Below are 18494 nucleotides of genomic sequence, written 5' to 3'. Positions count from 1 at the left end.
GGTTATAGGATAGAGTTTAAAATTTCGTTGGAGTGTATCTAAAATTGCATCATTTTTAGTGTTTGCTTTTGTTGTTTCTTCCTTGGACATTACTACAGAACAAATGGAGGGCCAAAACTTTTAAGAGCATATTCCAGAAAGAATGCAAAAGGCAAAGTAAGCCAAACCTTAAACAGTCCCCCACTGCCACCACTGCCGTCTGATCCCCCAGACCCCAGAGAGTCTCTACGAGTACCAGCAGGGGTCATTCTCAGCCCAGTGTCACCCTGCTCGCTTCGGCCCTCGCTCCCACTGTCCGACACGCTCCGCTGTGGGCTCGGCTTCCTGCCCTTCAGCCCTGAGCCAGACTCTCTGAACAGGCTTCGACCAATTGTGCCCGGTGACGGTGGCTTGATGGCTGCTGTCAGCCGGCTTAGGATTGGTGAGCTGCCAATCATGTCCTGTCGGTCCCGCCCACTAGAGGGGAGGAACCAATCAGCACAGGACAGACAAGGAGTGGGAGGAGCTGAGAGACGTTCTTCAATGGGAGACTCGAGACACTCGAGCTGTAGGAGAGTGGCTTTGACCTGGTCTACGTAAATGCAGTCAGGACCAGGAGATCCGAGAGCAAGAGACGCACAACCACCGGCTTCCAGTAACACACACTGCATAAAATGTTTCTGAAAATATACAAGATACAGGAAAGAAGAAAAATCAATAACAAATAAATTGTACATGTCTGAATTAAATTACTTTTCTTAGTCTCGCTGTAGATATTTATTAAATTTATATATAAGTATAAAGATATCTCAATGCATTGCATCTTCTTAAGGCAAAGGGCAAAGAATATAATAATTACTGAACCGGTAGAAAGAGACAGTGAGAGACTGTGTGAGAGAAAGAGTGAGAGAAAGAAAGAGTGAGAGACAGAGTGAGAGACAGAGAGACTGTGTGAGAGAGAGAAAGAGTGAGAGAAAGAAAGAGTGAGAGACAGAGAGACTGTGTGAGAGAGAGTGAGAGACTGTGTGAGAGAAAGAAACAGTGACGAAAGAGTGAGTGAAACAGTGAGAGAAAGAATGAGAGAAAGAGTGAGAGAAAGAAAGTGTGAGAGACAGAGTGAGAGAAAGAGTGAGAGAAAGAAAGAGTGAGAGACAGAGAGACTGTGTGAGAGAGAGTGAGAGACTGTGTGAGAGAAAGAAACAGTGACGAAAGAGTGAGTGAAACAGTGAGAGAAAGAATGAGAGAAAGAGTGAGAGAAAGAGTGAGAGAAAGAGTGAGAGACAGAGTGAGAGAAAGAAAGTGTGAGAGACAGAGTGAGAGAAAGAGTGAGATACTGTGTGAGAGAAAGAGTGAAAGAAAGAGTGAGAGAAAGAGTGAGAGAAAGAAAGAGTGAGAGAAAGAGTGAGATACTGTGTGAGAGAAAGAGTGAAAGAAAGAGTGAGAGAAAGAGTGAGAGAAAGAAAGAGTGAGAGACAGAGTGAGAGAAAGAGTGAGAGACAGAGAGAGAGACTGAAAGAGAGAAAAACTGAGAGACAAAGTGAGAGAAAGAGTGAGAGACCACCTAGGAGAAAAGATGTGAAAAAATGTGACAGGAACATGAAATAAGAACAGGACGTTACAGCAGTGTGGCTGAAGTGTGAGAAACAGAAAGAATAGTGCTGCACTGCTGGAGAGCCAATGTTCTGCTCAGAGTCCTGACAGGAATGTGTGGCAATAAGACTAGCAGCAGGGAAACATAGCTACAGGCAGGCCAGCTGAGAGGATATTGAATAAAACAGCATGGTATTAACACACATACACATACATACATGTACACATACAAATATATACACACATACCCATACACACACATACCCATACACACACATACCCATACACACACACGCACCCCCCCCCCACACACACATACACGCACACACATACAAATATATATACACACATACCCATACACACACAGGCACCCCCCCCCCACACACACACACACAAATACACGCACACACACACACACAGGTAACATTTAAATAATTGCACATCTGGAGTGTTGAAAGCAAAATACCAGCCAATGTGCTCTTAGAATAGAATGCTTTTATTTATTTTGAAATAGTTCAATTTCCCTTCGCTATTTCATCAAATAAATAAAACGCACAAAATATTTGAATCTGGTTGAGTTCCTTAAAGTTAATTTTAAAGTTTAAAGTTAAAGTTTTATACCCGTGGAGCACAAGCCAACTTTCAGGGCATACAAAGGGTTCAATAACAACCAAAATTGTAATGAATCCATTCTGGTGTCACTATCAAGAGCCATAATGATACGTGACACGACAACAAAATCCTTTCTGAGATAGCAAAAAGATGCAGAAGGGTTAAAGCTGCTCCTCAGCAGAACAGCTGAAGAGAACAGACACCGAACAAAACCAGGGTCAGACACAGAGGCTCTGATCAGTTATAAACCAAGGAACCGAAAAAAAAAGCTACTGAAAATATCACACACACACACACACTATGAAATATGAATGAAATGAAATATCTGACTTTGTGTTTTCAACATATTTGATGTATTTAACAATCCATAAGGAATCCATGAAGAATGCACACATTTCATAATTTGTATAATGTAAATAAGTAAGTAAGCAAGTAAGTAGCTAAACAAAGAACATTATAGATATATAATTATAAATGAATAAAATAAATATGCTTAAAACAAAGAACTCATTATTTAATATTTTGCATGTAGGATAAGAAAGAAATAAAAAATAATTTGAAATCCCATACAAAAATGTACTAAATAGTCAAATAGTCGATAAGCATGGATTTTCCTTAGTTATTCATTCATTCATTCATTCATCCATTTTTTACCGCTTATCCGAACTACCTCGGGTCACGGGGATCCTGTGCCTATGTCAGGCGTCATCGGGCATCAAGGCAGGATACACCCTGGACGGAGTGCCAACCCATCGCAGGGCACACACACACTCTCATTCACTCACACTCACACACTACGGACAAGTTTCCAGAGATGCCAATCAACCTACCATGCATGTCTTTGGACCGGGGGAGGAAACCCGCGTACCCAGAGGAAACCCCCGAGGCACATGGAGAACATGCAAACTCCACACACACAAGGTGGATGTGGGAATCGGACCCTCAACCCTGGAGGTGTGAGGCAAACATGCTAAAAACTAAGCCACCGTGCCCCCTCCTTAGTTATTGTTTGTATTTTTTTTGTTTGAATGTGTGCCTTTGACAAAAGAAGACTGTACCGAAACTATTCACATGGCTGAATCGGGAAGCAAAGTTGCAAACCGGGAGCCATAGCTGTGAGAGTGAGTCTGTGTGTTGACAAAGAAATGACAACCACGTAGAGGATTTTTTGTAAATAAAGAGACATTTTAATAAAAAGCGTTAATTTCCCCAAATTATTCAGCATTTTTGAAAACACTTTATGTGACGACGATAAAAAAAAAACAACCTGACCCTCACCAGACCCACGACGAGGAGGAAAACGCGCCCATTGGACTCGCAGTAGCCTGGGTGGGAGCTGGAGGTGGATGTGGAGGTAGAGGTGGAGCTGCCGGAGTCGGGCTGTGAGCGGCGCTGCAGGAACACCTCCCTCCACACCACCAGCTGCCCCACACGCTGCTCTGCCCCCAGACACAGTAGACAGTAGTGCTGACAGTACAGACACACGTCCAGAAGGTCCTCTTTAGGCAGGTGGTTTGCTATTAAATAACCCTGAGTGGAAAGAGAACATAAAACGCAATGAATGTGATTATTCTTTAGCTTTGCTCTGATTGTGCATTTGTGTCACTTTTCTGTTTTGCTGTTATTCTTACTTTATATGCTTTAATGCAAAACAGCATTAATAATAAGTCTTGATAAACAGATTTCTAATCTCAGGTGATTTTTTTTCGGAATGAAAACTGAATTTTTCAATCTGTCGATCGGTCACTTTAACGTAACCGAATCTCCCTCTTCATCTCATCTTGTTTAGAAGTTGAAGTGTGCACAAAGGTGAAGTGTGAATATTTCTGACACTACAGGATTTCTGAAAGATGTAGGAGGATCCTTTGGGAGACAGACTCACCTTGTAGAAGAGGCAGGACCCTAAAATGACGTACAGACGCCTCATGCCATAAAAGTCTTCTGACTATTGAAAGCCAAGATAAAAAGAAAACAGTTAAAAGGAGAAGACTGGAAAATACCTTGGTCTCTGTTTGTAAGGAAAAGAAAAGAAGAATAGTCTTATTTTTTGCCATACCATGTCACCAAAGTCTGAGGACTCAAACTCTGACAGAACAGTGTCGACTTCGACCTGTGAAGCCACAGAGAAGCATCTCAACCACAGAAAACACACTACCTTTAAGATCCGTTCAGATGCTACAAAGGTCTGTAATTATACTGTACATTATATCTAAGGTTCATATTTTGTAACAAGCGAATATGTCATTAAATCGTCTTTGTTGTATATTATCAACAATATCGCCGGTCAGCTCGCTTCTGTGCACCGCTTCAGCTTAATAACACGTCTAACATTTTTACAGCTAGTTTCTCAAACATACAGCTGAGGACCAGGTGATGAAGGCAGAAATTGAAAGTGCAGTAGTGTTTGTCTGTACTAGAGAACATGCCTTAATGTCTGGTGGTAAAGTGAGCCAGCGCATGGCGGGTAAGTTGTCTAGGAAGAGGTTCCCAGAGATGTTGGAGGGGGAGGAGCCAGGGCTGTCACTCAAACGAGAGGGCTGGATCATTCTCTGGAAGAACAGACAGAAGAAATGATCCAGACGAGGAGCATTCTCCAGCTCGCTGAAGGCACTACGGAGAAACAGGGAAACATTTGATTTTTCTTGATTTTTCCAGTGCAGTAGCGGTGGTGGAAATGGAGGTGCAGCAGGTAGCTTTTGAGCCTCCCTGGATTGCACAGTGCCCTGTGATGGCTTGGTATCCCATCCTTGGTGTATTCCCACCTCCTGTGCAGCATTTCAAATTTTAAAAACCGAGCTTTAGCAGTTTAATGTTGTCATTACAGTTACATTTAACAATGTTTTCCACTACAAGCTTTTCCCAGATTTATTTAACTTTCTGGACTTTATTTGTCCAGTTTTCTGCTAAATTACTCCCGTTGCCACACCAAAGCAGCAAAACCCACACAAATACACTAAACCACACAATTACAACTGCACAAACTCTCTCGTTCTCTCTGCCCTTTGTCCCACCCATCTGTGCACAGAAAGTGAAAAAAACAAGAATAAAATATAACTACAAACAGGAAATGAAAATGGAACAAATAGGTTAGCGTTTGTGTAACATGCATGCAAACAGCACTGACCTGTGCAGGGAACCGTACAGGACCCTGAGAGTTCGCACCAAACGCTTTATAACGGTCTGCAGATGCAGCAATGGCACCCTGTAGGACGATACACATCACTGAGAAACACCACACTGACACCGATGTTTTGCGACTAGAGCAGTGACAGTTATCCAAGGTGTCAGGTTGTGTTCAGCATGAAGAGGTGAAGATTCGTCTCTACAGTGTGTCCTAATCCACATCAACATGACAGACCTCTATAAACTTGTTAATTATATTTGATTAGCCTTCTATCTGCAGTGCAAAACTATGTGAACCAAACCTCAGACTCTAAACATATGTTTTGGCTGATAGACTTAATGTCAATTAAACAGGACAACTAAAAAAAATTCAAACATTCCTTTAAGTATTTGATTTTAAATCATATCATAACTTATGCTGGATGAAGAAAACATTTCAAAATGGCTGGTGGACATCAAACAAAGGTCTTTTAATTTAACCCATGTTTTGTGATCAAACGTGAATGTCAGCTGTGTATTATTGTGAGTGCATAGTGGGTAGTCATCGTTTCAGGCACAACTTTAAACCTTTACGTATGAGAATGAACTTACCTGTCAGCAGGCAGACCGATCACCAGCAGCTTCTCTCCTTCCTTCCAATAACCCACATGGACCAATTGCTTTCTGAGCACCAGGGAGGAACTGCACGCACACACACACACACGCACACACGCACACACACACATGCACACACACACACACACACACAAGACAAGTAACAATCATTTAATGTTGATTGTGTAAACCGCCATGTTGATATGACGTTAAATACTGAGCTTAGCGTTAGAGGGGGTTTACGAGTTAAGAGCTTCATTCGAATGTAACGTGTTTAATTATGAATAATAACTAAAACACAAGGTACATCAGTTTGATTATACCAGTAAAGTCATTAGGAACAATGCTTATAACTGTAAATTATATTCAGTTCAAATAATTGTGATTAGTTCATTACGCATCAGTAGTGGAAAGGCAACAACTGATTTATTGATCATTTGCTGGACAGAAGGAGAATAAAAAGGTATGTTTGAAATGTAAAGAAGTGATGATGTTACTTGACGATCTGTCCTCCAGTGAAGTTCTCCAACATGTCACACAGCGTAAGGAAGATTCCTCTCACTGCCTTCAGCTGTGCTGCTGCCTCAGACACTGGGTACTGGTACAAGATCTCCTGCTGCACAGACACAGTGCAACATGTCAGTACAGAGACACCAGAACAAAACGTCTACTTGGGTCTGAGTCTAGACGAGCATTAAAACAGAGCTAGTGGATTCAAGATTTTAGTGTGGGGAAGAAAGCAAAACAATCAAACGTTTTTCAGATGTATAACTGTAGGACTAACATTAACTTGCAAGTACACATTTCATCAAATGTAAATAAATCCTGAAAACCACATTCAACACAGCATTAACCAGAGCTCAGGATGAATAGGAATTTTAAGACTCATATGGCTTAGCAAGCGATCTCAGGCTCGGTCAGTAAAAGAGACCATGCCACACGTACTGTATATCAAACTACATCAGCTGGGTTGCTAATAATGAATAAAATGTTTTGTTAATGATGTAGTTAAATGATGTCTTTAATGATAAACGAATGATAATAAATATAAAAATATCACCATAAGATAATTTTAACATTTTAAGATAAAAATAGGTTTTCGAGAAAAAGACAAAGAAGCTCTATTAGAGAATCTCTGATCTTAAAATAAAGCGGAGCGAAGAATGAAGTAATGTTGATTTCTTCAGAGAAGATGAAAAGGTGGGGACCCTCTTTTACTGAGTTCTGATTAGTATGCCTAACAGGACACTTCAGCCTTTTAGAAACCTGAAGGAAAAGTGTGTGTGTGTGTGTGTGTGTGAAAGAGAGAGAGAGAGAGAGAGAGAGGTAGTGCATACAATGAGAACGGAACTGAATAGGAGAATGTTATAGGGTCTCAATGGAACATAAGAGAACATGAAAAAACAAAATTCTTATGTGTACACACACGCACACCCACACACACACACTTTTTTGTCTGTCTTTCAATTGGCACAACAGAAGCTAACCCAAAGCTTGACCTCTTCTCCAGCCAGAAATCTTTCGGCTGAAACAAAACACTATATTTTTGCGATCATCATGAGATTGTGGCACATCTGAAACTATCCTATCATTATAGGGAGATCAGGTTTTGGGCCTAAAAAAGATATAAATTTGCTTGCATGTAGCCAGATGCAAAGACAAAGTGTAAATTGCTGGATGTTTTTGCACTCAGATCCATCAGAGATTCTTGTGGTTTAAATTTGTAGCAAAGTTGAAGTAAAACATAAAAAAAACATTATAAAGTGGATTATAAAATTGCCCATTGTTTCTGTAAAGCCTGCTTAATGATGTGAGAAACCGTAAAAGAATTGTTCAGGTTGGTTTAGCGTTCAGTTTGAATTGTTATAACCACCATCCAGATTTCCACACATGAAACAGCTTGGCTTCTGTAGAAGTTGCAATTTATCAAATCTTGTTTATACATGTATGTGAATGATTTAGCGGATGAGACCGGAGACTAGCTACAGAAATAAAGACATTAAAATTTGCCGGACTAATTAGAGAAATGATGATGTGGAAAATTCCAGAGAAAGTTTCAATTAAAAAGAACCGACAGAGAATGAAACTGGACCTTCACAAATGCGGATTAATGAATCTGAGACATAAACATTGAGCAGGCAGAATAGCTGGGCAGACAGGAAGCGAAGCTTATGAATGAAGCCATAAATCAGTTCACATTTTGGAAGATTTAAATAAATCTAGTTATGCTCAGTAAACATTATTATTGTGAGTGATTTATTAACTGAGACTGGTGTTTGGAAATGTTTCATGTGAGAACTTCCAACAGCTCTCTCAAAGTTCCACCGTAATTCTAGCTTTGCGTAAATTTCAATCCAATTGGTGGAGTGTTTCATGGCACTAACAACGAACACTGACTCATCCCACAAGAAGCAGATGTTATTAAAGGACTGCCGGTGTGACGTTATAAATGATCCAGGATGAACAGATCTCCTGTTGATGGTGAATAAAGACACTGTTTCATGCAGCTGATTTGTGGAGTCATTGCTGCTGCAGCTCCTTCAGGCAGAAATGGACTGATGACACTTCAGGCAAATTAATTGTGGCTTTCACTGTTTCTTTGTTTGTTTTTTCATTTAAGGTACTAAATTCTGTCCACAAACCCGACATTAATGCCCTTATGTATGTCAATAAAACATGATGGAGTATAGCCAAAGTTGTGAAAACACCAATGGTAGTTACACCACAGCTCAATGACAGTGGGAGAGTGAAGTAATGGCATATTCAAAATAAATTGCTACAGCTATTATAACACTATGATGAAGAAATGATTATATTACATATAAAAATGAATTTCATTATTCAAATCCAAATATACTCCACTGCCAGACTAATCATAGGTGTATTACAAGCTACGCCCGGTGTTTCTATAGTAACTAATTCTTCTGACTTGCTCTTTTAATGCCTCAAGTGAAAGCAGAATCACTGACCTCCTCCTGAAGCGACTCAGAGTCAAGTTTGAGTGACAGATACATGACGATGTGAGGGATGTGAGCCACAGTCATCTGCAACTCTGTGGTGTCCTCACCCCAGAGGAGACGCACCAGCTGGCTGACGGGGGCGGCGGGTCTCGGTCTTGGCACCTCCGAGTCCATTACAGAGCCAGAGCCAGAGCCAGTCTCCAGAGTCAAATGCACCTAAAAAATGGACAAAAAACAGGAATTAAATCTGTCTGATCAGAATCAGAATCAGAATCATATTTGACACACACACAAGTGTGTCAATGTTCTGCAGCATCTGGACAGACCAGGGACTTATGTGAGGATCCTGTTTGTGGACTTCAGCTCTGCCTTCAACACCATCATCCCATCACTCCTCCAGCCCAAATTAACCCAGCTCTCCGTGACCTCCTCTGTCTGAGTGGATCACCAGCTTTCTGACAGACAGGCAGCAGCTAGTGCGACTGGGAAAACTCAAATCCATCACCCGCACCATCAGCACTGGTGCTCCTCAGGGTTGTCTTCTCTCCCCACTGCTCTTTTCTCTGTACACAAACACTGCACCTCTAATGACCTCTCCGTCAAGTTCCTGAAGTTTGCAGACAACACCACACTGATCAGCCTCATTCAGGACGGTGACGAGTCTGCTTACAGACTGGAGGATGAACAGCTGGCTGTCTGGTGCGCGCTTTAACAACCTGGAGCTGGACACGCTCAAGACAGTGGAGATGATTGTGGACTTCAGGAGAAACCCCCCTGCTCTCCCCCCACTACCCATCATGGACAGCATTGTCACAGCAGAGGGTCATTCAGATTCCTGGGAACCACAAACTCCCAGGACCTGAAGTGGGACATTCACATAGACTCCATTGTGAAAAAGGCTCAGCAGAGGTTGTACTTCCTTCGTCAGCTGAGGAAGTTCAACCTGCCACAGGATCTGCTGAAACAGTTCTACACTGCTATCATCGAATCCATCCTCTGCACTTCAGTAACTGTTTGGTTCAGCTCAGCTACCCAATCCGACCTCGGGAGATTAATGAGGGTGGTCTGGACTGCTGAGCAAATCATTGGCACAACTCTCCCCACTCTCCAAGACCTGTACTCCTCCAGAGTGAGCAAAAGGGCAAAGACAATCACTCAGGACCCCTCACATCCAGCACACTCACTCTTCGAACTGTTGCCATCTGGCCGACGCTACAGAGCCGTGAGCACCAGAACGACCAGACATACTAACAGTTTCTTCCCTCAGGCAATCCATCTGATGAACACTTGACATACACAGAACAAACTCTATTCTTACATTATTTACACATACTTACTTATTTATATTTCAATTTGGGGGGGGGGGCACGGTGGCTTAGTGGTTAGCATGTTCACCTCACACCTCCACGGTTGGGGGTTTGATTCCCGCCTCCGCCTTGTGTGTGTGGAGATTGCATGTTCTCCCTGTGCCTCGGGGGTTTCCTCCGGGTACTCCGGTTTCCTCCCCCGGTCCAAAGACATGCATGGTAGGTTGATTGGCATCTCTGGAAAATTGTCTGTAGTGTGTGTGTGAGTGAATGAGTGTGTGTGTGTGCCCTTCGATGGGTTGGCACTCCGTCCAGGGTGTATCCTGCCTCGATGCCCGATGACGCCTGAGATAGGCACAGGCTCCCCGTAACCCGAGGTAGTTCGGATAAGAAAATGAATGAATGAATGAATATTTCAATTTGCACATTTTACCACTGTACATACAACTGTCTATATTATATATATATTCATTTCTTTTCATTGCCATTCTGTTTACACTGTGGAGCTCCTGTAATAGAACAAATTCCTTGTATGTGAAAACATACTTGACAATAAAGACCTTTCTGATTCTGAATATTCTGATGCTTCACAACAATAAAGCAGACCTGACAAAATGAATGAAAAGTCATACACTCATCCTCTAATCTGTCCCTTTCTCTCTCTGCCTCTCCATCCGCAGAATAATTACACTTTTCCTGTGGCCTCCAAAACTGAGCTGTGCCATAACCACCATCACTATACTGGCAACACAACCATGCAATCCATGTTCTGATGTTTTTCGGTCAGATGTGTGCAGAACAGAACCGGCATTGGGAAGAGATCAGAGGAAATCTGTACTATAATACTGTATCTCGACAATTGCACGTATGGATGTAAACCAAACGACACATGCTCTATAAAACTAAGACATGGTTTAACAAAACATGAAATAGCTTTGGTTTAAGTAAAAATAGATCGATACAAGCACACAGATGATGTAAATGATAATGTTAGGGTGAACAAACCGAAATCATGTTGGACCTGAAATCATGTTACCAAGTACAAAATACATGCACAAATAACTTTCTCTGACTTGCTCTTAAATGACTCATAGTGCACTTTCTTTTTTTCTCCTCAGCAAACCTCCTATCATGTAACTTATTTTAATTTAGCTACTCTGCACTTTGCAACCAGATGTCTGTGTTTAAAGGATTAATTGGTTTTGAGTTGCTTTAAATTAGACATTTTAATAAAACCTAATCTTCTTCAATGAGAACTTGCTGTAAAGACCGGTATCTCTGTCTGTACCGCAGCTAAACGGCTGCTATTTGCGGATCAGATGTAGATTTGCGAGCTTCTTTTCTTTCTTTCATTCTTTCTTTCATTCTGTCACGTTCTTTCTTTCTCTTTCCAATTCAAATGTTAACAAGCCATTTAGAAAATCACCCCCATTTTTTCCAAAAAAAAAAAAAAAAAAATCTGGATGATCTAAATGATTATTTTCGTAGTAAAAAAAAACCCCCCATATATTTATACAAGTAATTTCCTTCAATTACAGTGAAACCTTCCAGAAATAGGCATGGTGAAACAATATAAAATACATTGCATAATAAGGACCAACAGGTGCAGCAAGATCCTGAGGACTCGGCTGTATTTAGGACGTCTGAACATTTCAAATAAAAATAAAATATCCAATTAAATAGCAGAGGTGACCTGTAATGTATGTTGAAATGAATTGCAAAAGTCAGCATAAATTTATACGTTTGCGCCTCAAGCTTTTCAAGTCCTTCAGCAAACTCTGTTGGGTGGAAGTAGTAAAAAAACAACAACAACATATTAAACAGATTAAACACCGAAGCTGTTTCTAATTGGGTTGCTCAAGCAGAGTTTGTATTTGGTTGCTAGTGGAGACTAGCTTGCTTTCTGTCCAATGCAGAGGCTTTGCTTTAAGAGCCATTTAGACTGCTCTGAAGGGTAATAAATCAATAAAGGTAATAAAAGACAGAAACAAGTAAATAATCTACAAAATTTGTTCTTTTGAATCTCTGTGGATTTTTACAAAGGGCAGTAAAATACTGGTCCACTGACATCCATCCTGTGCAGTGTAATGCTCGTGAAATCTGTACAGCATCTGTAGATCATTTTGAGTGAAGTTTTATAGTCATATTATGGTGGTGGTCCTCAGAACTGCGGTACAGTCGGGGTGTGGGTTTCCCAGCAGTCTTTGACAGACTTTATTTACTATTATGGGATTTAAGAAATGAGTTGCATCTAGATTTACACAATGACATTGAGAAGTGGAATGCCAATATGGCCATGATGGAGCATATAAACGAATGACAAATTAAAAAAGAAACTACCATGAAGGATCATGAAATGCTGAGTCACCATTATTTCCCATAACATCATTAATAATTACTTCCCTAGAACTGTACTGGAGTAATGGTTAACTCCGTTTTACCAAATGATAACCCTTCAGGTGGTGATTTAATGATCACCATTAATGAATGATCTGAGTGTCTAACTCCAAAAATTCTCCCAAACATTTATAATTTCAGATATTGAGATATTATATAAATAACTAAATAACTTATGTAACACATGTACAGTATGTTACACACACACACACACACACACACACACACACACACACACACACACACACACACACACACACACACACACACACACACACACACACCTGTGTTGGTCCAGAAATACAAGACAGAACTCTCTCAATATTCTCTGATGTAACGTCCACATCGTCAACAGCCACAAGGACATCACCTTAAAAAAAAAAAAAAAAAAAAGAGAGAAAAGATTGTTCAAAATCATCTCTCATCTTCACTCCAAACAGACAACACTTTCATTCTGTGCTCTACAACATTACTATCACACGGAAAAGTAACTGTGATTCTCTGTGTTTTTTTTTTTTAGATACACTATCAAACGACGATCCAGTGCTCTTGCAAACCAAAACCTCCTCCACCTGCTTTTCGTAAGATCTCTGCACTGGTATCTCAGCTATACAGATCTCCCCTGTGTTATTTGAGACTTTTAAATGGTCTAATTGCTTTAACATGGCCAGGCATTTCAGAGCAACTTGTAAAAAGCTAGCTTGTGGTGATTTACTCAGTTGTGTAATTCCTTTGGAATTCCTTTGGTGTGTCTGGAATTGGACGCGTCGAACTACTGCGGATTTCTCTTGCATGTCATTTCATGTGGTTGAAAAGGTCACAGAAAATTGGGTGAAAATATGCAACACTGACATTTCCAATACTTTTCAGAGATGCGTGTATTCTTCCAACGTAACCATTACAAGTAAAAAGGATACCTGGCTACTGATCTCTATCAAACATCTAAGTTAGTGCAATTTAAATGTATACCCAACACCTAATGCTGCATAATGTTACGAATGGATGTTAACTCAGCTTAAAACCCGCACATCTGAGACATACATCAAATCTCCCAGTTAGTCTATTATGTTCCAATGGTGCCTTGATATGCACACCATAAAATCTCCTGTCATCAGATCAATCGCACTGTTGTGGGCCTAAGATTTCTGTTTTCTGTCTATCAGACTCCCAGTGTAAAAAATGTGAATAAAATATATGTTCCAAAAAAAATGACATGTTGCTGATTTTTACTGCAAAGTTCCTCGCTATAGCAATGAGTCACGACGAGTGTCTGGAAAATAGCAAAAACTGGAACGCACATAATTTTCTCCAATTAAATGAGAATAAAACAGATGTTATTCTCTTTGGCCCACCCAAATCTACAAATAGTCTAATAAGGAACATCAGTCTATTGTCACAATATGTTAAAACTCATGTTAGGATCTTGAGGGAGGAGCATTTTGGCTGCTGATTTCAGAATCTTCAAATCATATTGTTCAACTTTGTTCAACTTTTTTCAACATCAAACCATTTCTCTTTTTTTTGGGAGCTGGAGAAAGCTCATCTAGTCTTCTGTAATGACCAGTATATAGACGTATAAAGTCCTCTTCACCTCACAGTTAGTAATGGATGCAGTTGTTAGACTGAAGATGAATGTTATGAAAATGAATCAGATCACCCCTGTTGTAGCCCCTCTCGACTGGCACCCTAGTGATTACAGGATTAAGATTATTTTATTTAGAGCTCTTGAGGAAAACCACCGAATTTTGGTCAATGTAACCACATATTTCACTGGCCTGGAGTCCAACAGAAAAAACTGACTATTGAACAAGAGAGAGAGAAGGGTAAAGGAAGGCTGTACATCTTTTTACTTGAAGCTAATAAACTGACGGTTCTGTACTTTGTGTATGAAAATAAGTCAAACTTTGTGAATGACATTTATTTTAACTAAAAGGCTCTAAAGTTTATGTCTCCTTACCAATTAAAATCTGTGCACACTTGCTGGCAGGACTATGAGGTACCAGTCCGTGAATGACGAGTCTCTCCCCATTACAGGCCAAACCATCTCCACCCTGAAGGACCACTCCCAATAAGGCCTCCAACAAGCCCCCTTTCTCTGAAGGAGGAGGAGATATACAGCCCAAACGCTTAGGGTTGACGTAAACACACACATCTTTCAAAAATGGCTGTTGCACCACCAATCCTGTCCTCTGCCCCGTCTGGTTCTTCAAAATGGACGTCGGTGGTTGAGAAGCTCTGCCATTTTTCCCATCAGCCTTGCTTCTCTGAGATGGGTGTCGTTTGCCTCTCAGGATTTTAGCAAGCTTCTTGAATTTCGGTTGTGACTTTGTGCTGGAGCCTGTACGTTTCTTGCTGCGTTTGTCAGTGATGATTTCTGCCTCTTTTTCACTGAAACGCACATGATTGGTGGCAGTAGATTGAGCGGTGGTGATTTGAGAAAGTAACGCTTCTTCTTCGCCTTCACTCAGCTCCAGGTAGAAGAGCTCACCGTTCTTCTGAACGTCATCAATCCACTCAGGTTCGAGCTCACTATGACAGAAACACACAGAGAAACGTTTTATTCTCCCCAAATATTTATCAATGTCACACTATTACTTCATAATACATCACTTGCAGTACATAAAGCATACGTACTGTAGAGCGCTATACCATGATATTCTGCTATTTAGAAAACAAGGCCTGCTTTCAGCTTATTTTATGAAAAAAGAGGCAGTAGGGCAAAATATTTATAGTAAAAGCCTAGGACTGTAAATAGCAATCAAGTTGTATGGTCTGTCACACAAATAAAGGCTAAGCTAATAATGTGATCTTAAATTTCAGGCAGCTTTCAGCACAGAAAGTTGCATTAAGTAATGGTATCTGTGTATACTGGCTGTATAAAAGTCTGAATTTTCCGACTGAACTCAATGACCCAGTTTAAAGCTAATAAAAAATGGCAAATTAAGTCCTTCTGAAACACCACCTTGACCTTAACCCATACCGTTTTTACATTTTCCCCTCATATGCCCTCATCTAATAGTCGTTTTTTAACCACACAGCAGTTCTGTCTGGTGAACTTACAGGGTGCATTATAAAGTGTAAGGATTTCTTGAGGGAAAACTCACAAATGCTCTCACTCTGCAGAAAGTATAACACCAAATATGCACCTAAACATAAGTTTTCTTCCCTTTCTCTTTAAACTAAACCACACCATTTCTGTGGTGAGCTCTTAAAAAACCACGTCCATGAATTCCGTAAAGATGAGGAACAGCATGTAATTATTTATGAAGGATGGTTTTCTAAATTGGAAGCAGAACTTTTCCTTAAAACTGAAAGTCAGGAAACAGGGATGTGTATTTTTTTTTTTTAAATCCAGACTTTCACAACCAAGATTACTTGAAAGTAACATTATTTTAATTTTAGAGACTGATACACCAGGGCTGGAAATAGACGAATAAACCCGAGACACAAAGTTAGTATGTTGGATGTATGTAGTATGTACATTTACATTTACGTTTCTGTAATTTAGCAGACACCCTTATCCAGAGTGACTTACATTTTATTTCAATTTATACAACTGAGCAATTGATGACCTTCTGATCAGTATTTCTACACCTTAACCACTGAGCTACCACAACCCCATATTTAATGTGCATTATGTAAAATAGTCTTTTATGTAAAAGATTCGGTCTCAAACGGTTTGTTTGGTTAAACATTTGAACGTTTTTTTTTTAATCCTTGGGCTTCCTTTTCCTCGTTCCTGCCCATGTTCAAGAAGCTTGCATGAACACAAACAAGCATTTTGGACCTGAAGTCATTTTTCCCAACAGGATTTGGACAAAACATTAAACCACGAGGTGAATAGGCTTCAGCAGCTGAAGACCACAATGGGATCCACTCCTTTCACCCAAGAACAATAATAATCTCAGGTTAAACTCAGACACATCAAAACAGTTTCAGTTTTAGAAAATACTCAAACTAGCCCATCTGGTAACAACAAACATCCCATAAAGTCACTGAAAATGTTCCTTATTCTGTTTGATTTAAACGTTAAACAAAAACTCAGCATTTATCAGACATCTTTTTCCAGAGTGACTTACAATTTATACAACTGAGCAATTGAGGGTTAATTAAGAGGCCCAAAGGTGTCAGCTTGGTGGAGCTGGGATTCGAACCCACGACCTTCTGGGTCAGAAATCCGAAGTAGACAGAAATGCATACACACTACATTAGCCTATTACATGCATATTATTTTATACGAGCACATTCCCCAATTACCGCTGGATCTTACTCTGAATATTCGGAGTAACTGGATGAACAGGACTGTGTATCACTTCCATCGCTGTCTTCATTCAAATTGCTGGCGGAATTCGTCTGGATACGTTCCCCTAACTCTCTATAGGCCATTAGTACATTTTCTAAAAGCGTGTCAAAACTTTTAAAAATGTTTCCGCTCGTTTTTCCACTTGTTTTAGGAGACAATTGTTTGTTTGGTTTAGTCAGGAGAAGCGAGATGAACTCGCCATGTTGTACACATACGGGTTCCCGAGAACGGGCGCACGTGACAGAATATCGACGTGCGATTGGATAAGGTTAGGGTTGCTGTAGCAACGTGGAAGCTTTCGACTGTACATACAGCTAGTAAGTAAGATAGTTTGTGGCTTATAGCAAAAATATCAAAACATCATAGAACAAAACACCAAAAACAGACTATTAGTGCTTGATTTTAAAAATAAATACCTCAAAAAGCAGTAAGAAGATTGATACAGAACGCATTATACGCCTTAATGACTAATAATGTCCGTTGTCATGGTGACGATAAGAACATTTTTACGAAAATATTGTTTATGTTCAGAAACAGCAAATTAAGCCCCAATTCAACCGCAAAAATAAGAACGATGGACATACAATCTAGAGGTTTTAAAAAATTTTTTTTACAGAATAAACAACATTTTACTTTTACATATAAACACGCGTGGATATGCAAAATAGTGTTAAATAATACATTGGTATATTTGATATAAAGACCAAAAATCGTGAAAAGTGATCAAATTACTCCAATCAGTTGCTAATGTTGTCAACACTGACCTGTAGAGTAAAACACTGCGAATAGAGTCAAACTCGTCCAGGTCTGTGCAGACAGGTCTCAGGGTTTTCCTCTCGGAACAGACAGTAAACATGATGCTTCATGCTTTCTGCCTCCGTCTGTTCATCTATTAAACACTACTGAAGAGTCTCTCTCTCTCTCTCTCTCTCTCTCTCTCTCTCTCTCTCTCTCTCTCTCTCTCACACACACACACACACACACACACACACACACACACACACACACACACACACAGAGTAAAATGTCCCAAAATGTAAACCGGCTGAAATATCCTTCTGCTGCTTTAGATGAAAAGCTCAACTCTTGAGTACTTCTCCAGATCTCTTCTGTTGCCTTCGCTGTGGATAAAATCGCCCTCAAACCAAGTGGGGGGGGGAGAGAGAGAGAGAGAGAGAGAGAGAGAGAGAGAGAGAGAGAGAGAGAGAGAGAAAGCAAACAAGCAAGCAAGCAAAGGAGTATTGAAAAAATAGTGACTGATAGTATTTAAAGGAAGAAAGACAAAGTAATTAAAGGTAAAATTTGTATTCCAAAAAAGAAAAAGAGAAGAGAGTGTATGATGGAAGACAATATTCAAAGGAATAGATAGAGAGAAAGCATTGAAAGATGGAGAGAAAGGGTGGGAGAGTGAGAGGGTAAAGGTTTATTCCCTGTTGAGAGATGATTCATTTACTTTGAACATATGATTGATTTCTTGACAGGTGAACATTTTAAGGTATTTTTTTACTTAATGTTACACAAACAAACCTATAAAACGAAATCCATCTCCCAGTGATTCACAGGCTTTATAAAAAACTTTTGTAAACAAACTTTTTTTTAAAAACAAATCAATCATAACCACTCTGATTA

General features: G+C 40.1%; 1 protein-coding gene across 7 annotated transcripts in view; it reads right to left on the bottom strand.

Moving 5' to 3' along the window:
* Nucleotides 1-17807, bottom strand: part of intu (inturned planar cell polarity protein) — a 21473-nt gene extending 3666 nt beyond the window's left edge. Inside the window, exons 1-12 of one of the 7 annotated variants that reach the window (XM_027178177.2) lie at nt 17630-17807; nt 14520-15091; nt 12847-12932; nt 8868-9074; nt 6396-6514; nt 5896-5985; nt 5306-5383; nt 4608-4791; nt 4238-4291; nt 4064-4126; nt 3460-3711; nt 168-659 (exon numbers count right to left, since the gene is read on the bottom strand). In XM_027178177.2, coding sequence (XP_027033978.2) covers nt 168-659; nt 3460-3711; nt 4064-4126; nt 4238-4291; nt 4608-4791; nt 5306-5383; nt 5896-5985; nt 6396-6514; nt 8868-9074; nt 12847-12932; nt 14520-15091; nt 17630-17721 — 2289 coding nt within the window. In that variant the 5' untranslated portion in view covers nt 17722-17807. Of the gene's footprint in view, nt 1-167; nt 660-3459; nt 3712-4063; nt 4127-4237; nt 4292-4607; nt 4792-5305; nt 5384-5895; nt 5986-6395; nt 6515-8867; nt 9075-12846; nt 12933-14519; nt 15092-16832; nt 17112-17629 lie in introns of those variants that run through there. The other 6 variants (XM_027178176.2, XM_027178174.2, XM_027178175.2 and 3 more) reach the window with 6 other exon arrangements.
* Between the last annotated feature and the right edge of the window lie 687 nt (nt 17808-18494).

The sequence above is a fragment of the Tachysurus fulvidraco genome, chromosome 1 (assembly GCF_022655615.1).
Source record: "Tachysurus fulvidraco isolate hzauxx_2018 chromosome 1, HZAU_PFXX_2.0, whole genome shotgun sequence".
Classification (NCBI taxonomy): domain Eukaryota; kingdom Metazoa; phylum Chordata; class Actinopteri; order Siluriformes; family Bagridae; genus Tachysurus; species Tachysurus fulvidraco.
Note: the sequence above shows the minus strand (reverse complement) of the source record. Positions and strands in the feature narration are given on the sequence as shown.